General features: G+C 43.8%; 1 protein-coding gene across 1 annotated transcript; it reads left to right on the top strand.

Moving 5' to 3' along the window:
* The first annotated feature begins 137 nt into the window (after positions 1-137).
* Positions 138-21,406, top strand: nomo (nodal modulator). The gene is made up of 29 exons (XM_029739910.1): positions 138-341; positions 1,040-1,129; positions 2,040-2,085; positions 2,169-2,269; positions 2,720-2,826; positions 3,070-3,142; positions 3,374-3,526; positions 3,960-4,097; positions 4,456-4,545; positions 4,689-4,794; positions 4,981-5,131; positions 5,265-5,442; positions 5,762-5,903; positions 6,254-6,385; positions 6,700-6,836; positions 8,870-8,957; positions 9,140-9,203; positions 9,296-9,391; positions 9,815-10,116; positions 10,939-11,098; positions 11,452-11,578; positions 11,881-11,994; positions 12,191-12,318; positions 12,647-12,788; positions 13,016-13,210; positions 13,755-13,856; positions 18,674-18,793; positions 19,083-19,175; positions 19,629-21,406. Exons 1-29 carry the CDS (start codon positions 213-215, stop codon positions 19,758-19,760), a joined length of 3,636 nt encoding a protein of 1,211 aa, XP_029595770.1. The 5' UTR covers positions 138-212; the 3' UTR covers positions 19,761-21,406.
* Positions 21,407-22,504: the final 1,098 nt, after the last annotated feature.

Genomic DNA, 22,504 nt, shown 5'->3' with positions numbered 1-22,504 from the left:
AATACAAGATTCTGTTCATATTTGAATAGGCACCCAACATTTTCAAAGTACATCCTTAATCTATGTCACCTCCGCACCAGCAGGTGTCGACACCTCCAGAATAGCTAGCTACTGCTCCTTCAACAGCGTAACGGAACCGGAGGCAGCGTGCACTGTCAATTCTGTTCAGAAAAATCTTCTGGCGAAAGCTTGGGATAACGGAACCGGCAGACATGGCAGTGTTGTGGATATTATTTGGAATCATCTGCTGCCAGTTCATTACAGTGTCAGCTGATGACATTGTGGTGGCCTGCGGAGGGTTCGTGAAATCCGACGTTGAAATCAACTACTCGCTGATCGAGGTGAGTGCAGAGACGGCCTACTACCTTAGTAGGCGGAGACATAATATTGCTGGGGTCTTGAGTGGTGAAATGACAGTTGAGTTTGAATGAAATAACATTATCCCCAAGGTGGCTAGTAAGATGGTCTAGCTAACTCTCTGTATGACTAGCCACACTAATCTCACGAGCCATCTCTGATCTATGTTGCTGGTTTCTCGTGCACAACCATGTCGAAATTCAGAACTTGTTAGCTAACTAGTTAACATTGCATTGTACTAACTAGCTATCCTTACAAAACACATCAGACACGCAATAACTTGCAGCTATTTAAAAGTATCTAAATGTTTCACTGATTTTAATCCCTTTCTACATTTAAAACTCTGAGCGAATGGCATTTTACGCACTAGCTAGCTAACGTTAGCTAGCATGCTAAAGTTAACCTAGCTAGTTGCCAGTCCACTTAAACCCCACTGTACTGACGAGGTATTGCACCATACACACACCATTTCTAATAATAGGATTACTATTTAGTCAAATCATCTGACTGGACCACCCTCACCCCAATGACTGCCGGTGCAAGTCATTCACGTTAGCTAACTAGCTACTTGACTGCAAAAGCCTATAGTACTGTCCAGCATGCATTGCATGAAATCATGCTTTTGCCTTTTGGTTTTGTTTGTGCATTGCTAAATACATATCGTCTTTCTTGTCTCTCACAGATTAAAGTGTACACCAAACAAGGGTCTTTGAAATATCAGACCGACTGTGCTCCCATCAATGGATACTTTATGATTCCCCTCTATGACAAGGTAATGAATGTATTGATCAGAGTAGGCAGGCGGGCTCAATGTGATGTAATAATAAATGGAACAAACGTGTGTTTGATACCGTTTCATTTATTCCATTCCAGACATTACAATGAGCCCGTCCTATAGCTTCTCCCACCAGCCTCCTGTGGTATTGATACATATGAAAATGCAATAGTAGTAGTATGGCATTGGTTTGTCTAAACATCAGACTGTTTTCCTGGTTACTACATATGGATATCAGTCTGAAAGAAGTCGCTGTAAATAAGACGCAGTAGTCGACAAGACAGAATGTTGAATACAGTTAGATTTAATCCTACTTTACCAGTTATCCATGCTATTGGTCCTTGTGGCGGTATCAGGTGGAGATAGGGTAGCCACAGGAAAGTCCCTGTTTACCCGACTTTTTGCGGCAGTGGTTCTGTTGCTTATATTTCCCACCTCCTGATGCATTTCACGTGATGCACAATATGCAAACATTAGCCGAATGTAGCTAAATGTTGTTGACCAAAGCACAGTTACCTCGCAATCAGCTGAAAGTGCTTGTGAAATTTGCCATCTGATTGTGTGGGACACAGTTCAGTCTGTGCTTCGGTTAAACTCGGCCATTGTTGACATATTGTGCAGCGTCGCATGTGAATTGAGTCAGCATTGAAAATACAAACCAACATACAGACCAGCGTACTGAAAGTCGGGTTAATAACACCACTCTGGATATTTTGTCTCAGATTACCTCCTTTTATAGGGACAAAATCAGTGGACAACAGGCAAAGTACATTCAAATGAAGTTTATTCAACAGTTTGACTTGTGGTGGGACTGTTAGAGCCTACATTTTAGAGATGAGAGAGAAGTCTTCCACACTCTGATTCATAGAGGCAGTTCTGCTAATATTTGACTCTCTCTTATTTACAGGGAGACTTTGTGTTGAAGATTGAGCCTCCTCTTGGGTGGAGCTTTGGTAAGGAGAATTTCATGTGTATTTGTACCTCTTGTGTATTGCCAGCAGTGCTGTAACATAACACTCTGCCTGTGTTTTTGCAGAGCCCACCAGTGTGGACCTCTATGTGGACGGGGTCAACGATATCTGCACCAAGGAGCAGGACATCAACTTTGTCTTCACTGGCTTCTCTGTCTCTGGAGCGGTGAGAGGAACTCTTCTTCAATAAGCCTTGGCCTAACCCGTGTGGGGATGGTGCTGTCTAAAATACATTTACATTTTTGGCATTTAGCAGATGCTCTTATCCAGAGCGACTTACTGGAGCAATTAGGGTTAAGTGTCTTGCTCAAGGGCACATCAACATATTTTTTTTATCTAATCGGCCCGGGGATTCGAACCAGCGACCTTTCTGTTACTGGCCCAACGCGCTTAACCGCTAGACTACCTGCCACCCCACCCCCAAAGCCTCAGATCTCTGTGCCATTCTGTTTAGTCAGTAAATACATCACTATTTACTGACTAAACAGAATGGCACAGAGATCTGCCACTTTTTAAAATGGTTGTTTAGTGTTAGTACTTATCGAATCTACAGTATGTGCATTTCTGAAATAATAGTTTACTTTGTTGTGGCGTTAATGTGTTGTGCATGTCCCAGGTGCTAAGTAAAGGCCAACTCCTCGGCCCAGCTGGGGTGGAGATCAGCCTGACCAGGGAGGGAACAGGAGAAAAGCTGCAGACTGTGCTCACTCAGCCTGGAGGAAAGTAAGGGACCGCTCCTCAATCTCTTAACAGCGTTACTTTAAACTACAAGGCAATATAACTACCCCTTACAACACAAACAATCTCCCACACACTGGCTTTTCTTTCAGTAGTGGCAACTCAATCCATTCATATCAATGCTAATGCTTTTGTACACATCCGCTGTTGTTTTGTATCAGGACAATATACGTGGGGGTGGTACAAGCACTAGGCTTCTAACACAGAATGTTTTGGGTCATTTCACAGGTACACCTTCTCCAAAGTACTTCCTGGAAATTATGACATCATTGCTTCTCATCCATCCTGGACCTTGGAGCAGGTGAGTTTCTTTCTGTATGGCTCATGATCTCAAGCCATCTCAAAGTGCAGCTGTAGGTGTTATTGGCACAATTTTAGTTGGATGCAATTGGAACTCAACAATCATATTGCACAAGTAATATAAGCAAGCAGAGTAAGAGCATAAGTCATTACAGGTAGTGTAAACTGTGCAAAAGAATTAGAGCAAAAACGTCCAAATGATTCACAATCATTTTGCGTTGTCTTTCCACAGAGCGCTACATCAGTGCATGTGTCCAGTGCCAATGCAGTGGCTGCAGAACATCTGGTGGTGGGAGGGTACGATGTCTCTGGGGAGGTCCGGAGTGATGGGGAGCCCATGAAAAAAGTCACCTTCCTCCTCTACTCTGCCACAGTGAAGAAGGAGGTAAAATATATTTGTATTGAATTGAATGGCAAATTGAAAGAGCGGTGGTGTCCAGTCCGCTGTTTTTCTATACACATTGTGATACAACTACAGTGATATTTTATCCTTAATGTTGGCTGTCTATGAAGCTGGGTATTTTACCTCATGAATGGTTAAATTATGATATAGTAACCCAGACGGATACATACAGTTTTTACCCAAAACGGGAATTTCAAGTTTCAAATACATGTAATACTTATCTTACGTCCAGGCTGTATCACAACCGGCTGTGATTGGGAGTCCCATAGGGCGAAGCACAACTGGCCCAGCGTCGTCCGGGGTTTGGACGGTGTAGGCCGTCATTGTAAACAAGAATTTGTTCTTAACTGACTTGCCTAGTTAAATAAAAATAAATACAATTCCCTGTAATATGTGTATTTGTTGTGTTTCCCAGGACATCAGTGGCTGTAACACAGCCCCAGTGGATGGAGCCGAGTCTGGAGATGACTCCCTGGTCTACCTGTGTAGCGCCCTGTCCCGAGAGGACGGCATCTTCTCCTTCCCCTCACTGGCCAGCGGAGATTACACTGTGGTAAGATGGCCGCCACAACACACCCGTGTTGTTCACACTGCACTTATCCCATGGCAAATTAGCCCTGGGCTAAGAAAATGCTCTGTGAAAAGGCCTTTTGAAGACTACGTATTCAGCACATATCACTCCCAGTTAATGTGTGTTGCTGATATAGCACAGTTGGTGTTCTTATGTTGTCTTTAATGTGTAAAATAGCCTTGGGATCTGGAAGGCTCTGTACAAAAATCTGTAAGGCTCTGGCCAAAAATCTGGAGGGCTCTATACAGGCTCTATACAAAAATAATGTATTATGTACTTTGTCTGGTTTCTTGTCCTTCACTTTGTTTGACTATGTTGGACTAATTTGTCTGTGTTTCAGATTCCCTTCTACAGGGGAGAGAGGATCACATTTGACGTGGCGCCTTCCAGAATGGACTTCAGGGTGGAGCACAACAGCTTGAAGCTGGAGGTAAGTTTACAGTGCTCCAGCTTCCTGCTTGGCTGTTACTTATGGGTTAAATCATACAGCATGTGATAAACAGTGGTTATGGTACTGTACATGACCCTGGAGGTGTCCTGTGTTATGTTTTGTGTTTCTCTCTCTCGCTGTAGCCCATCTTCCGTGTCATGGGTTTCTCTGTGACCGGCAGGGTTCTCAACAGCCTGGAGGGGGACGGGGTACCTGACGCCACGGTAACCCTCAACAACCAGATCAAAGGTAACCATAGTGACATCCACCACCCCATTTCTCTTCTGTTATCTGTGTTGAAATTCGGAGGAGAAATATCAGAGATAGCGTTGTTTGATTAACGTGGAGACATGCTATGTCCATTTGTGTTGGGGTTGTCCTTCTGCCGAACCTATTCTTTCTCTCTCCTTTTCCTCTCGCCTTCCCCTCTAACAGTTCTGACCAAAGAGGACGGCTCCTACCGCCTGGAGAATATGACCACCGGTACCTACACCCTCCGCACGCACAAGGACCTCATGTTTTTTGAGCCAATCACGGTGAAGATAGCGCCCAACACGCCTCAACTCCCTGACATCATCACTGCTGGGTGAGTTTCGACTTTCAATGTGTCCTATCGATGCCTCCATCTATAATCATAACATACATCTGACTAAGCAGCTACGTAGTTGTTCTGTTGAAGCGTTCTAAATGATAAATGTCATGCTCATCCCTCTCTCCAGGTTCAGCGTGTGTGGTCAGATCGCTATCACCCGTCTGCCAGAGGGCCTGAAGCAGCAGGGGCGTTACAAGGTGAACCTCACTCCCCTGGGACAGGACAACACCGCCACCCGCACCGCTAACTCAGACCAGCAGGGGGCCTTCTGCTTCCATGCCAAACCTGGAGACTACATTGTTACCGTACGTTACAGAAATGCAGCTTGTACTAACTATGAAATGAATTGTCTGTGTTTTGGTGGCTTTGTTTGTATTGAGTGAAGTTGCCCTTATCTAGGATCAGCTTACCTGCTCTGAATCATATCCCTATAAGGGTGAAGAATGCATAATAAAGTTATCTATGATCAGTGTCTATGGGCAACTTCATCCTACTTCCAGTCCTATTTACGTGAGATCAGCTCTTAGGGATGTTACCCTCAAAATACAACCAAACAGAATTTTTCCATTTACCTTGGCTGTACTTAGGCTAACGTTTCACTTTGTCTTCCATCCTTCCCTGCAGGTGTCTCTTCCTGAGGTGGAGGTGAAGGCTGGCCTGGCCCTGCAGCCTGCTGCTCTGGAGGTCTCCCTGGTGGACAGGCCCCTCTCCGACCTCCTCTTCACCCAGTTCATGGCCTCCGTCTCGGGCAGGGTCTACTGTCTGGGTAAGCCTGCCCTGGAGCTGTCTCCCATTAGTCTATGACTCACTCTGAACATTTCCCGTTTAGATGTCAAGTAGGAATAATTCAAGGTTAACAAACCCCTTAGGGAGAAATTACTCAACAGGGAACAGTAGGGCACATTTTCTGTTGAATGAAAACATTCATGGTTAAAAGTGCTTTTTTTATTAGACAGACTGAGTGTGTTTTGATGCCTAACTGGGTCATTGTCAGGACAAACACAGTCAACCTGAATACTCTATTAGTCCTAGCATCCTCGTTAGATAGCCAATCAGCGACGGTCTCATTTTCACGGCTTTACCACTTTGAATAACCTTTGACCTCTTGACCCCCAGCAAACTGTGATGACCTGTCGGTGACCCTGCAGCCGGTGAGTCGTCAGGGGGAGAGGAGGAGCGTGCTCCTCTCAGGGAGCGGTGACACCTTGGAAATCTCCTTCGACAACGTCCTGCCTGGCAAATACAAAGGTACGGACCTCCTGGGTCGTGTTCATTGGGGCAAAAGGTATTTAAAAAAATAAAAATAAACATGTTTCTATGGATAACAAAAATGTATTTTTGGACAAGATCTTTTTAGTAGCTCCTCGTTTCGTTCAGTTTTCTTCCGTTATGTGTCTACTGAACAAATATGTTATAGGATGGTCAATGTTGTAAGAGAAGAAATCCATACACTAAAGCCAGGCTGTACTCCAGTTTCTCAGGCTAGGTTATTTATGTATTGTCCTTATGTCAATATTGTAGCAATGTCTGACTTTCTGACACTCTGCTCTCCTCCCTCCCAGTGAGTATCTCCCATGAGGAGTGGTGCTGGAAGCTCAAGTCAGTGGAGGTGGAGGTGCTGGACTCTGACGTGCTGGGAGTAGAGCTCAGACAGATAGGCTACATCCTCCGCTGCTCCCTGTCCCACGCCATCACCCTGGTCAGTAGTAACACAGGGAAGGGCTGTGTGTAGGGGACAGAGAGTGTGTGTCTTTAGGTGTGTGTGTGTGTGTGTGTGTGTGTGTATTTCTGTTTGTGCTTGTTACACTACATGGCCGAAAGTATGTATATGTGGACAACCCTATAAATCAGTGGATTTGGCTATTTCAGCCACACCCGTTGCTGACCGGTGTGTAAAATCGAGCACACAGCCATGCAATCTCCATAGACAAACATTGGCCTTACTGAAGAGCTCAGTGACTTTCAACGTGGCACCATCATGCGATGCCACCTTTCCAACAAGTCAGTTTGTCCAAATCTGTCCTGCTAGAGCTGCCCCGGTCAACTGTAACATGCTGACCACACCGCCCACGTTGTGTGCGTTGCAAAATAAATGTACACGTTATTCAATCATTGCACCCACGCTGCTTGCGCTCGTCAACGAGTGTCTGAGTAGCCAGGCGCTAAAATAGAACTTGGTTCTTTTTGTGATGCTTGATGTGCTGCAAGTCCCGCCTCTCCCATCTCCTCATTGGTTTTTAGGAGCATATACCCACGTGGGTGATTGAAAGACGAACTGAGGTCCACACTCCAGTCCAGTTGGTGATGGTAATGCACCTTAAAGTTGGTTGCCAGCCGCCATATATAGTCCGAAGAAGAAGAAGCCTGAGGAGATCGGTTTACCCTTTTATCTGTGGATTAATTGTCGGAGTAGATGACCTTGTGCGTTTCAAGTAAAATTACAACCCAATGTTTATATCCCAGGAGAAATTAGCTAGCAACAGCAAGCTAGCTAGCTAAATTGCCATGAATGTTTCATGTCTTTCGACCTGTCCCCAAATTAATATAGTTGGTTCAGAGTTTGTTTTGATATTTCAACCTGCATATCCTTATCGTGTCTGGTGTGGATGGACAACATCAACATGCGTGCGCAGTCTAGTCCGCATGTAAGTCCTGTTATTGTGAAGTGGAAACGTCTAGGAGCAACAACGGCTCAGACACAAAGGGGTAGGCCACACAAGCTCACAGAACGAGACCGCAGAGTCCTGATGCGCGTAGCCCTTTTAAATCTGTCCTCGGTTTAAGCACTCACTACCGAGTTCCAAACTGCCTCTGGAAGCAACGTCAGCACAATAACTGTTCGCCGGGAGCGTCATGAAATGGGTTTCCATGGTCGAGCTGCCGCACACAATCCTAAGATCTCCATGTGCAATGACGAGCGTCGGCTGGAGTGGTGTAAAACTCGCCGCAATTGGCCTTTGGAGCAGTGGAAACGTGTTCTCTGGAGTGATAAATCACGCTTCACCATCTGACAGTCCGATGGATGTATCTGGGTTTGGCGGGTGCCAGGAGAACGCTACCTGCCCCAATGCATAGTGCCAACTGTAAAGTTTGGTGGAGGAGGAATAATGGTCTGGGGCTGTTTTTCATGGTTTGGTTTAATTCCAGTGAAGGGAAATGTTAACGCTTCAGCATACAAAGACATTCTAGACCATTCTGTGCTTCCAACTTCGTGGCAACAGTTTGGGGAAGGTCCTTTCCTGTTTCAGCATGACAATGCCCCCGTGCACAAAGCGAGGTCCATACAGAAATGGTTTGGTGAGATCGGTGTGGAAGAACTTGACAGCCTGCACAGGGCCCTGACCTCAATCCCATCGAACACCTTTGGGATGAATTGGAACGTTAACTGGCAGCCAGGCCTAATCGCCCAACATCAGTGCCCGACCACACTAATGCTCTTGTGGCTGAATGGAAGCAAGTGCAGCAGCAATGTTCCAACATCTAGTGGAAAGCTTGCCCTAAAGAGTGGAAGGCATTTGTAGCAGCAATGGGGGGACCAACATATTAATGCCCATGATTTTGGAATGAGATGTTCGACGAGCAGCTGTCCACATACTGTTGGACAGCTGCTCTGATAAGAAGAGTATGAGTGAATAGTTTGAGCATAATGGTTCGTAAATAGCTCATACGTTATTTTACATAATCGTGGTTGCTGGTGTGAAAGTCTAAATGAGTGTGTATGTATCTTGGCAGGAGTTCTTCCAGGATGGCAGCAAGCCTGAGAACGTTGGCGTCTATAACCTCTCCAAGGGGGTCAACCGCTTCTGTCTCTCCAAGCCTGGTGGGAGAAGCTCCTCTTATTTTTACTTGTCTTCGATTCTCTTCAATATCCTTACTGAAAGATCTCTCTTTGAAAAATAAAATGTGTCTTTGAGAATAACCTAGGTTAATATAGGTTACCGGTAGATACATGAGTAATATATATATATATGGTTATTAATCATCTAATCTTGCCTTTGCCAGGTGTGTACAAAGTGACTCCTCGATCTTGCCACCAATTCGAACAGGACTATTATACCTACGACACGTAAGGGTGTTCTATTGGATCCATTTCTATGTTTTCCTTTTATATAGCCCCACCAAAATGAATGACTCTACTCATCTAAATGTCTCCTTCAGGTCAGCCCCCACTATCCTGACCCTGACTGCAGTGAGACATCACATGACTGGCCTAATCACCACTGATAAGATCCTGGATGTCACGGTCACCATCAAGTTAGTCCCCGTCACCTCTATAGGCCTGCTATCACTCTACCTTCACTCTACCATGTCCAAACAACCTGGCAAAATGTGGACTGATGGCATTGCCGTTCTTTGCAAGATGAATATCTGAAATTGTGTGTAAGATTTGCAGAGCAGTACTGTATACAGAATATACGTTGAACTCAAAGGTGTGAATCTGTGTGTATAATTTCATTCAACCACCTATTTACATAGAACAGTACAGTGTACATCATTCATAAAAAGGTTGGAGATTTACATTCATTTCCAGAATTAGGGTTTAAACATGAATTACTTGATTGTTTTTGTAAATATGACAGAAAAAGAAAAAAAAGATTATCACTGTGTTCCTCTTGTAGGTCGTCCATAGTCTGGTCCTGCTGTATAAACCTAAAAACTGTTTGTGTCCTCCATCAGATCCTCCATAGAGTCTGAGCCAGCTCTGGTCCTAGGCCCTCTGAGAAGCCTGGAGGAGCAGAGGCAGGAGCAGCAGCTGCAGGAGATCGAGCTGCGGCGCCAGGAGAGGGAGAGACGCGCCCAAGAGGCTGAGGATGGCGGTGACAGCCAGCCCCCCATCCAAGAGAGAGCTGATGAGCTCACCAGCCCCTTTCACTACGAATTTTCTTACTGGGCCAGGGCTGGGGAGAGGATCACTGTGACTCCCTCCTCCAAGGAGCTTCTCTTCTATCCGCCGGAGATTGAGGCTACTATCACTGGAGGTCAGAGTTCACTTCCTTGTTATCCTCTTCTTTTGTGTTATGTTATTGTCTTTGTGTGTGTGTGTGTGTGTGTGTGTTTGGTCTATGGTGTCTGTCTGCATGTCTCTCTGTGTGGTGTGTAGTGGAAATTCTAACCTAAAGGGAAGAGAGTCTGTAGATTCTTCAAACAACAATTATATTTAATAAGATTAGCAAAAAATTGATCAGTCAACAATCCACACAACAGTGCAGAGTTAAAAGCCCATCGAACAGAGTTGGCTCTCCGCTTTTATAGAAAGTACAACCTCTTGTCTACATGGCAGTTTAGCAGATGTGTGTAAACAGGGGCGGAACATAGTGTGTACAAGGCGATTGGTTTGTCTATGCAGATTTTAAGATGGCTCGAGGTTGATAGCTCTAGGGCTCAACTGTCTAACTGCATTTATCACAGCTCACAGATAGTAAAAACACGGAATGTATCACATGCTGGGGTCGCACCCAAACGGATCTTAGCTATACGCTCAGTCTTGTGACTAAGTCACACGAAGACAAATTTGTATCAGGTTAGAAAAACCCCCACAACATATAACAAGAGACAATTCTCTTCAGTAGTATCACACGGGATAGCATAACTCATTTAGTAATTTTTTACCGCAGGTGTATAACCTGTTTTTGTATGTTTGTCTGTCTCTATATTGATATATGTTAACTCCCTATTCTCTGCCCCAACCAGCACCCATCCACAGAGATCTGTCCAGGGCGTGTGGTGGACATCACCGGCCATGAAGCTCTGTGTGCAGCGGTAATCTATATACCTTCTCTTATTCTGTCCCCTTCTCACAGAGTCTTGTCCAGGGCGTGTGGTGGACATCGCGGGGCGAGCTGGTCTGTTCCTGGAGGGCCAAGTGACTCCAGAGCTGCAGGGAGTAGAGATCTCCATCACCGAGAGAGGAGCCAAGGCCCCCCTCATCACTGTCGCCACCAACGAGAACGGGGCTTACAGGTATACATGACTATCCCCTAACCATAACCTCAGTCACTGCTGTGTTAGTCATAAGGCTAGCATGGCCTACTCATCCTTGTCCTGGGCATCAGGCAAAACATCTTGCAAGCTGGGGTTGCTTGTTTAAATTATGCTCTTGTTGTTTTGTTTTTTATACAAAACATTTGACCACATTGCGTTTTAATCTAGCCACTTGAAATGTCCACCTTGTTACATATTTGTTGCTTTAGATGCTTCAGGCAGGTTTTCTCATGGTGTTTGGTAAATGCTCCTTGATTGTGACATTTGTAGGAAACGTAGAGTAATACAAGTCAATCTGAATGACTTTCTATTGGTTGTTTCTCCCTCCCCAGTGTTGGTCCCCTGCACAGTGACCGTCACTATGACGTCAGTGCCAGTAAGGAGGGCTTCATCCTCAGCACTGTAGAGGGAACCCAGGGAGACTTCAAGGCCTTCGCCCTGGCTGGAGTCACCTTCAAGGTACGGAACACACATACTATTAGCTTGCTCAGTGGAAAGAACAGGCCATTTATTAGCCTTTGTCTTGTTGGCAAAACATTGTTTTTTGTTTAATTAGTAACATTATCTCTCCTTCGGTAGGGTGTGGGTTGTTTAATAAATATTTGATGAGTCTGTTCTGCGAATGTATTGCCATTCAACAGTGTTCTTTTGGAATTTTGCCTTGGTGTCGAACTGCAACTTAAATATAGTTTTGGCTGCGGCAGGGTTTGTATAGTCTTATACAGTGTGTTCATTCTCCTATCTTTCTCTGTGTGTCGTAGATCAAGTCAGAGGATGGTCACGCTCTGTCTGGGGTCCTGCTGTCTCTCAGTGGAGGATCGTTCAGATCCAACCTGCTCACCCAGGACACTGGTGTCCTCACCTTCAACAACTTGGTAAGGACACCTACTTCATACCTGTATTATCCTCCTGAATGATTGACTATTAAACACACCGGGCTACTAGGTGGAAGTCTATATTCTGTGTGATGTGAACTGGTGCTGATTGGATTGGTGCAGCAACACTGCAGGTGGAACTTATTGATTGCATGTCTTCTGTTCTTCCTTTCTATCCCTCCATCCCTCCCCTCAGAGCCCAGGTCAGTACTACTTCAAGCCCATGATGAAGGAGTTCAGGTTTGAGCCAGCTTCTCAGATGATCACCGTTGAGGAGGGACAGAACCTCAGCATCGACATCACCGGATTCAAAACCGCATACAGGTACTAGAAACGGGCCAATCAAATCAATCTTTATCTATGTAGCACATTTCATAAAACGTGAGTGAAACCCAATGAGCTTTAAACTAACTGCAAAAATGTACTAAACAAGGCAGAATGATGTTCAATTCTCCCCCCCCCCCAGCCATTATTAGCCATTTATTTTTATTGTAACAAATCTTATTCAGGCATGTTCTTGCTGACTTACTTGACAAGGAGCTTAACAGTCCCATCCCCAAAATGGCGGTGTGTGTAATTATTTGTCTGTCTTATCGATCCCCAACATGGCTGCCTGTCTGACCAGTTTCCTGATTTACTGCGTCCTATCTAGTTGCTACGGGGCAGTTCAGTCCCTGAGTGGAGATGCTGAGAGGGACGTGTCAGTGGAGGCAGTGGGACAGGCAGAGTGTAGTATCTACAGCGAGGACACAGTCACAGACGAGGAGGGACGCTTCAGGCTCAGGGGCCTGCTGGTGAGTCGGGCCTTTTTGAGGCTTCATAAGGGCTCCATAAAGCAGTTATAAAGCCTGTATACAAGCACATAAAGTAGTTATGAAGCTGACATAACGATACAACATATTTGTAAGAGTTACTTTGTGCAGAATGGGTCATTGCGCTTGATACCCCCAGACACTGCTGTTGCAGTTGCTAATAGCTCTGCTATTATTTTTGTGTTGCTAACTTTGCGCTTCTCTCACAGCCTGGCTGTAGATACCTGATCCAGCTGAGAGCACAGGGCAACGACCACATCGAGAGAGCCCTGCCTCAGCACCGCTCCATAGAGGTTGGGAGCACCGACATCGTGGGAGTCAACATCATCGCCTTCAGGCAGATCAACCAGTTTGACCTGAGTGGGAACATCATCACCTCATCAGAACACCTGCCCACCCTCTCTGTAAGATCCCCTCACTACAATACCCATAAAACCTCACCAGAACACATGCCCACCCTCTCTGTAAGATCCCCTCACTACAATACCCATAAAACCTCACCAGAACACCTGCCCACCCTCGCTGTAAGATCCCCTCACTACAATACCCATAAAACCTCACAGAACACCTGGCCACCCTCTCTGTAAGATCCCCTCACTACAATACCCATAAAACCTCACCAGAACACCTGCCCACCCTCTCTGTAAGATCCCCTCACTACAATACCCATAAAACCTCACCAGAACACCTTCCCACCCTCGCTGTAAGATCCCCTCTTTACAATACCCATAAAATCACCTCATAACTACCTATTTTCAATGTGTCATAAGGAACTAATTCATAGACAAAATATAGCTGTTTGACGTGATGGTGTGATGACACTTTGAGCAACACCTTTATGTGCTCCATACATAGAGGACTAACGCTAAAACGGGTTATATCCATCTAGAGTCCTCTATTTAATTCTATGGCTCCATATAATTGTATTTCTCCTCCTGTCCCGTGCAGGTGAAGCTGTATAAGAGTGACAACCTTGACAACCCCATCAACAGTGTGTCTCTGGGACAGTCCCTCTTCTTCCACTTCCCGCCTCTGGACAGGGATGGAGAGGTATGGACCTGCTGCAGAAATGTGCTGTCATTCAGTATGTAAGGTGATATAAGGCGGGCTAGAAATGTGCTATCATTCAGTATGTAAGGTGGTATAAGGCGGGCTAGAAATGTGCTGTCATTCAGTATGTAAGGTGGTATAAGGCGGGCTGGAAATGTGTTATCATTCAGTATGTAAGGTGGTATAAGGCGGGCTGGAAATGTGCTGTCATTCAGTATGTAAGGTGGTATAAGGCGGGCTGGAAATGTGTGTAGCTGATAGCCAAGGAAGCATCACTACTGCCTTCCTGAAGTAATGCTGTACCCAACCCAGAAAGGGCTCTTCTGGGTCAGTGGTATTACTTAAATCAAATCACAACTTATTTACTTTGTATTTAACAAAGTCGTAATACACTTCCCAGAAAGAAAAAAAATATCTAAATAATAACAATATTTTATAAATTAAAGCAGGAGACAACAGAGAAATCAAGAACAAAATGAATCTGTTTATTTTGGGATTGTCAGTTTAACAATGTAAAACATATAGAAATACATTTTCTTAATTAAGTTGTCGTTTTTTCAAGATTTAACAGTCAATATTAAAGGTCTTCACTCTACGAAAATTCACAGTATATATTTTTTTCTTAGAGTAATACCAGCTCAGATTTCATCAAGTGATACATTCATCTACACTGTAGATAAATGTATCTATAGAGAAATAAAAAAAATAAAAAATGTATAGAAAAGACTTGGGTGGCCGCCTAAGTGTGTTTTCGGGCCGCCTATGTCAAAAAAATGTAAGTACTTTTCAGGATGTAAAAACTTTTTTGGTGTAAACTTAAACCAGATATTAAGTATGTAGAAAAGATAATGGACCTATATATTTTCATAATGTAATCTTTGAGAACTAACAATCACCAAAATTAAAGCTAGACATTTGGGGAGAATCTAAAATGTAAAAAATTATGCATTGAAGAGTATTTTTGTCGACGCATGGGGCCCCCATTGAGTTTGTTATGATGTTTGATTCACTCTGTTTTAAAACGGCTACATTTTTCACTGCCAACAACACGAGGGCCTCTAAAATGTTGGTTGGTGACCGCACCATTGGTCACGCCCCCCCACCGAACCCACCACCTAAGCCCCATTTTGATCCAGAAAAAAACCCTGTTAATTACTCACATTGACTTCTATACTACAGATGGCAAACTTACCTACTGTGTCTTTACAAACCAATCACAAGCATATTATGGCTTAACTACACTGAACAAAATATAAATGCAACATGTAAAGTGTTGGTCCCGTATTTCATGACCTGAAATAAAGAGACCCCAAAATACCCATACGCACAAATAGCTTATTTAGTTACATTTTTTTGCTTGCACAAATGTATTTAGATCCCTGTTGGTGAACATTTCTCCTTTGACAGGTGTGGCATATCAAGAAGCTGATTAAACAGCATGACCATTAGACAGGTGTGTGTGCGCACGCACATGTGTTTGAGAGAAAAAGAAGGAAGCAAGAAGTTGTGTGCACTTTACATGTTACAGTAGACAATGGTGTTACGGTATTAATAAACCAGTTTCTCACAAATCCCTAGATATTTCACGTCACACCCAGTCATTCCATGCATTTAGAGGAATATGTTGTACACCTCCATACATCATAGCACAGTCCTCCTCTCCAACTTCTGAATCAGGTTCCGACCACCACCAGTAGGCTGTTGTCAGCGCTGTGCCGTCAACCCATTTCCAGATCCCTTCCGTCTCTCCGTCAGTCAGACCAATCCAGATGCATTGGTCAAATGTAGTGAGAAATACCTGTTCCTCTTGGCTGTTTTTGATCACCAGGTCTGCTTTTCTCGCCAGACAGTCATGTCTGCTCTCATTCCAGGATTTCTGTTCGGTAGTGATGTAGTAACAGCTGCAGTAAAACTTCAGCCATCCTTCGGGACAGGCTTTTATAAATGTATAAATGTCTCTCTCCCTCTGTAGGCTGGCTGTATAAATGTGATAGATAGATAGACGATCCCAGCCAGTACGAGTAGACACAGCAGCCCCAGACAGGCTGTAGCAACAACAAAGGGTCTCCTCCATGAACTCTCAGAACCTGAGAGTTCAGGTTGTGGTGTGCTCCCTGGGGTAGCATCCTCAGTCTCTGTTCTCAAGTCAAGACACGTGTCTGGAGTTTCATAATTGCGCTGTTTATAGACCTCTTCATAGGCATCGGCTCCATTACCAAACAGGTCCTCTGAGTGTTCAGGCTGTGGTGTGTTCCGTTGGGTCACTGCATCCTCAGTCTCGTTTCTCAAGTTCGGAGGCATGTCTGGAGTTTCAGAGTAGGGCTGTTTGTAGACATCGTCATAGATGTCGGCCCCGTTATCTTCATTGGTAAAAGTGGCCCGGGACATCTCCATGGTCTACCGCTGTCTCTGTATGAGAGCTGTCGAGTGAGTCCAGTCTGGGGCTTGCTATTTGTGACCATGGACATGGAACTGACATACCAGGAAGATGTATATGGAGGGAAAATGGAAAACAAAGGCTAGCTGTAACATTTAAATATCAGCGAGTTTCCTTTTCACCTTTCTGCAGATGTGTACCCTCTGTTTACTCCCAAATATACACTACATCACCAAAGGTATGTGGACACCTTCTCACCTATCTCATTCCAAAATCATTAACATGGAGTTGGTCCTCCCTTTGCTGCTACAACAGCATCCACTCTTCTGGGAAGGCTTTCCACTAGATGTTGGAACATTGCTGCAGGGCTTGCTTCCATTCAGCCACAAGCATTAGTGAGGTTGGGTGATTAGGCCTGGCTCGAAGTCGGCGTTCCAATTCATCCCAAAAATTGAGGTCAGGGCTCTGTGCAGGCCAGTCAAGTTCTTCCACACCGATCTCGACAAACGATTTCTGTATGGACCTCGCTTTGTGCACGGGGGCATTGTCATGCTGAAACAGGAAAGGACCTTCCCCAAACTGTTGCCACAAATTTGAAAGCACAGAATAGTCTAGAATGTCATTGTATGCTGTAGCGTTAAGATTTCCCTTCACTGGAATTAAGGGGCCTAGCCCAAACCATGAAAAACACCCCCAGACTATTATTCATCCTTCAACAAACTTTGCAGTTGGTAGTATGCATTGGAGCAGGTAGCGTTCTTCTGGCATCTGCCAAACCCAGATTCATCTGTCTGACTGCCAGATGGTGAAGCGTGATTTATCACTCCAGAGAACACGTTTCCACTGCTCCAAAGGCCAATTGTGGCGAGCTTTACACCACTCCAGCCAACGCTCGTCATTGCACATGGAGATCTTAGGATTGTGTGTGGCTAATCGGCCATGGAAACCCATTTCATGAAGCTCCCGACGAACAGTTATTGTGCTGACGTTGCTTCCAGAGGCAGTTTGGAACTCGGTAGTGAGTGTTGCGGAGGACAGACAATTTTTGCGCGATACGCGCTTCAGCTCTTGGCGGTCCTGTTCTGTAAGCTTGTGTAGCCTGCCACTTCGAGGCTGAGCCGTTGTTGCTCCTAGACGTTTCCACTTCACAATAACAGCACTTACGGTTGTCCAGGGCAGCTCTAGCAGGGCAGAAATTTGACAAACTGACTTGTTGGAAAGGTGGCATTCTGTGATGGTGCCACGTTGAAAGTCACTGAGCTCTTCAGTAAGGCTATTCTACGGCCTATGTTTGTCTATGGAGATTGCATGGCTGTGTGCTCTATTTTATACACCTGTCAGCAACGGGTTTGGCTGAAATAGCCGAATCCACAAATTTTCAAGGGGTGTCCACAAACTTTTTGTTTTATATATAGTGTACATCAACATGTTCAGGAGGTCCAGGGCTACAAACATGGGCCATTATCATATTCATAACATTGATTTTACACTACAGACTACAGGTTGGGTACGTTTGACCAGTGTGTATGAGGAACGGCTGGGGCTCTCTTACTCTCAAAATGAACCTGATTGGCCGAGAAGTAAAAACATTTAAATAAAATAAATGTTTTTCAAATAATGTTTTTCCAGACTTACAAACCGTCATGGTGCAGCCGCTCCCCCCTCCCCCATAGAAATGAAACCTAACGGGTCATACAAAAGCAATGCAAAATAGTGATAGAATGATCGTCTCTCCAAGTGTATTAACCAACAGTAACCGATTTTAGTTCGCCCCCTTCTAAACCCCCCCCCACTTGAACAGTGGTTCAGAAATGCCAGCGTAGGTGAGGAAAAGTTTAAAACAAAGCTGAGCAGATTGCTTGTAAATGACACAAACTTATTAAATAGAAGAATTTTTTTTATCATTTATCTGTTCATTTTGGCTTGCAATGCTTTTTGATTTGTTTTCGCTTACAATATGTATTTTTTTCCCTCGTTTTTGGAGGAGAAAAAATTACATTTTACGACTCATGAAAAATAGCTCACAATTGATTTTTTATTTTTTTTTATCAAATGTGATGCCATATGTATATGTAACCTGAGAACTGTTATTGGCAGGGAGGCTTGAAACTCTCTTTATTGGTCCATTAACTTAAACTTCACCCATGCAAAACCTGCTGATTTAGAACGTCTTGTGTAAATTGTATTTTCAACCAGCAACTATCTGAAAATTACACTGCTCACATCTGTCACACTTCTACAGTGTTAGTTTCATCAGCTGTTGTACAATATGATAGAAAACAGAATTTTGACAGCACTGGGCCTTTAATGGTTGCTATTCGCCTGATAATAGAAGGTAGTATAGTTTCATCCAGCGGTTCTGGGTCAGTGGAATTAACAGTGCAGAGTATGTTGTCATCATCATAAATATAGTTTTGTTGTGTCCTCTCCCCCAATACAGACCTATGTGTTGATGCTGCACTCCACACTGTCTCGCTCCCAGTACGACTTCTCTCTGCCCCAAGTCTCCTTCACCTCTACAGGCTACCATAAGCACATCACTTTGACCTTCAACCCCAATGTAAGTACACAGTACCTACTCCGGCCAGGGCTGAATCCTCCGAATAGAAGTTCTCCGCAGCCACAGATCTAAGAGCAGCTTATCCTGTCCACATTCTAACCTTATCCATTATGTGGGAAAGCACAAAACAGATTTTAGATTTTAGATCAGCGTCTACAGGCAACTTCATCCAACTTCGGAAACAATTCATGTAATACATTTAGAATATTGTCATTACAGTGATAAAAAGCCTGCATTGTGTGTGTTCTGAATATTGAATGAGAACCCAATGTGATGTTCTTCATCACAGCGTAAAGTCCCTGACCAGGACGTAGCCCAGGGCTCCTACATAGCTCTACCCCTCACTCTACTGCTCCTGCTGGCAGCCTACAACCATGAAAAGGTACACTGCCTCCACTCCTATTGCATAGCCATGTATCCAATGTACTGTAATTGAGTGGTCTGGTAAATGTTCAAGCAGACCTCCTATTGCCTCTGTGTTATGGCATAAGTGTGTATGTGTGTGTGTGTGTATACATACATACATACATACATACATACATACATACATACATACATACATACATACATACATACATACATACATACATACATACATACATACATACATACATACATACACACACACACACACACACATACACACACATACATACATACATACATACATACATATGTCATATATACATACATATGTCATATATATATATATACACACACACACACACAAAAAAAATAAATTCTATTGGTTTCTGGGATCTTCATGGTATTTTAGTACACAGAAGACAATATAAAGTGGCATCTCACCCTTTTTTAATGCCCTGTCTCTCCCCAGGTGATCCCCCTGCTGCTGCAGCTGGTGAGCCGTCTCCAGGGGGTGCGTAGCCTGAGTCAGGCCGGTGGAGACAACGCTGCCCTGGACGAGGCCAAACGCCAGGCCAAGAGACAGAAGACCCGACGCACATGATCCACAGACTTAACATGTAGCATGTAAACTACCCCAACAGGAACCACAGACATGCTGTGTCTGAAATGCCACCTTGTTCCATATATAGTGCACTACTTTTGACCAGAACCCTAATGAGAGTATTGCACTATGTAGGGGATGGGGCCATTTCAGTCACAGCCGTAATGTACAATAGCATACTTTACCGTACTATACCCATAGCCAACCAGGCTCTGTCTATGGACTGATGTTACCAGCATGGGTTCTATGGAAGGTTCTATGGAAGACTGGCTGTGTAATTCTGTTCTGTGGGACTCCTTCGTTTTGTAGATCACTCACTCATCAGAAATATTAAGAAGAATCCATTTTGTCGATATGTATATGAGCCGTTGTTGCTTTTTTTTTACATTTGTAATGAATGAATTGTCAATTGAGATAAAAAAAAAAAAACTATGGAGGTCTTAAGGGAGGTGGTTATGTCGATGTGGGTTTCATGGGGATTTTGGGGTTCAGGGTCACGCTTTGTGGTAATGATGCATCATGAAAGCTTTATAACTCGTTATAAAAGTGACAAACTGTTCATGACAAGTTATTTACTATGGCGTGCAGTGGCATTCATTTTAATCACATCCAATTCAGCCAGCTGTTCAAGTCACTGCATGTGTCATAAGGAGGGCCAGGAGTTTTTTTTCCTGACCACATGACCTGACCAGATGTTGGCCTATAAATGGTTCCTGGTCAGATGACATGGTCTGAAAATACTCCTGGCCCTAGTATGGAATGGTTTGTCATAATGGTCATGAATTGTTATGTCATGTTTTTATAATGGGTTCTACAGGCTGTGGTAGTTTGAAGTATGGTGGATTTTATGTGTTGGTCTGTCAGTTTGCTCAGGGAGAGTGGGGGGGGGGGGGGGGTCTAAGGGTTTAAAAGAGTTAATAATTACAAGATAAGAAATTAAGATTCCAGGTAGGGAGCTGTAGGGGTATACATTTCTGTTAGTGATAATTATTAATTTATTAACATTTTATTTGTCTGATCTGATGTGAATGATGAGCAGTTTGGTAGCAAATTTATTTTACGGTGTGTTTGTGTTTTTGAGAAAATAAACGGTCAGATTTTCAAAGTATGCAAGCTATCTGAAGGCAAAGGCAACCAGTGTAAATGTATCAGCCAAGTATCTACTACCTACGAGGAGATATTTTCTCAAAGTCCGGGACGAATCCTAACTTTCACTTTAAAGGTCAAATCTTTACAGGTTTTCCCATTGACATCAATGCATGACTAAGTGAAAATTCACTTGTAAATTAGGATTTGCAGTACAATGTTTGTCTTGACCTCACGTTGCGTTAAGCTAAAATAAAAGATGTGATTATCTTAAATAATTACTGAAGTAAATGTAATTGGTTCATCCAAGTTTCTACTCGGGTGGTAATATTAATGCTGAATGTGAAATGGAACCACCTGAACCACTCTTTTTGTACGTGGTATGCTATTCTCATGTTCTTCTTAGTTATGGCCACTTTTAAAGAAAAATATGAACAGGCCAATGGCTATTTACTGAGTTGAAACATATTCCAATTAGGTTATGGTTGCCGGAGAGAGTCGGGTTGAAGAGTGATCTGTGTGAAATTAATGATAAATAAAATCTGACATGGGAAAATGTGCTCCTGTTTGGCTCAGTTGGTAGTGCTGTGTGCAACTGTCCTGGGTTCGATTCCCCCTGGAGCCATGCAAAAAAAATGTATGTAGCGTTGGATAGAAGCGACTGCTAACGGTTTGAGCTTTGGGCCAGTAACCAAAAGGTCGCTGGGTCAAATACCCTAGCTGACAAGATGAAAAATCTGTCGATGTGCCCTTAAGCAAAGTACTTAACCCTGATTTGCCTCAGGGGCGCTGTACTACTATGGCTGACCCTGTAAAAATCCACATTTCACTGTACCTACCAAATTGTTGTATACACTGAGTCTACAAAACATTAGGAACATCTTCCTAATTTTAGGTTGCATCCCCTTTTTCCCTCAGAACAGCTCCAATTTTGTCGGGGAATGGACTCTACAAGGTGCCGAAAGCGTTCTACAGGGATGCTGGCCCATGCTTCCCACAGTTGTCAAGTTGGCTGATTATCCTTTGGGTGGTGGAACCATTCTTGATAGACATGAAAAACTGTTGTGTGAACCCAGCTGCGTTGCTGTTCTTGACTCAAACTGGTAGCTTGGTACCTACTACCATACCCTGTTCAAAGGCACTTAAATATTTTGTCTTACCCATTCACCCTCTGAATGGCACACATACGCAATCCGTGTCTCAACTGTCTCAAGGCTTAAAAATCCTTAATTAACCTGTTTCCTCCACTTTTACTACACTGATTGAAGTGGATTTAAATAGTGACATCAATAAGAGATCATAGCTTTCACCTGGTCAGTCTGTCATGGAAAGATGTTTCTAATGCTTTGTACACTCAGTACAATATGTTGTGTTGTGGTGTTGTGTCATGATCATGTCTCTGGGGGGCAGTGTTGGGTAAGGAAACGATTGACCGATACAGTCAAGGCTTCTTTTCTACGCTACGAGAATCATGTCCATTGTTGAGTTGTGTTTTCAAGTGGACAGACATAGAGGACAAGAGTTCCAGGAAACCTTTGGTTATGTGTAATTACACCTTACGATTTCCTGTCAAATGCATGTTGTATGTATGTAAGCCTATGTCATGTACAGTGCCTTAAGAAAGTGCAAGAATGTATCCCCTTGAATTTCCACATTTT

Source organism: Salmo trutta, chromosome 38, assembly GCF_901001165.1.
Source record: "Salmo trutta chromosome 38, fSalTru1.1, whole genome shotgun sequence".
Classification (NCBI taxonomy): domain Eukaryota; kingdom Metazoa; phylum Chordata; class Actinopteri; order Salmoniformes; family Salmonidae; genus Salmo; species Salmo trutta.
Note: the sequence above shows the minus strand (reverse complement) of the source record. Positions and strands in the feature narration are given on the sequence as shown.

Coding starts and splice junctions, on each gene's coding strand:
- nomo (XM_029739910.1), top strand. CDS start 213: ATGGCAGTGTTGTGGATATTATTTGGAATCATCTGCTGCCAGTTCATT. Junction 4,546..4,688: donor ACAACAGCTTGAAGCTGGAG/GTAAGTTTACAG, acceptor CTCTCGCTGTAG/CCCATCTTCCGTGTCATGGG. Junction 9,204..9,295: donor GACTATTATACCTACGACAC/GTAAGGGTGTTC, acceptor TGTCTCCTTCAG/GTCAGCCCCCACTATCCTGA.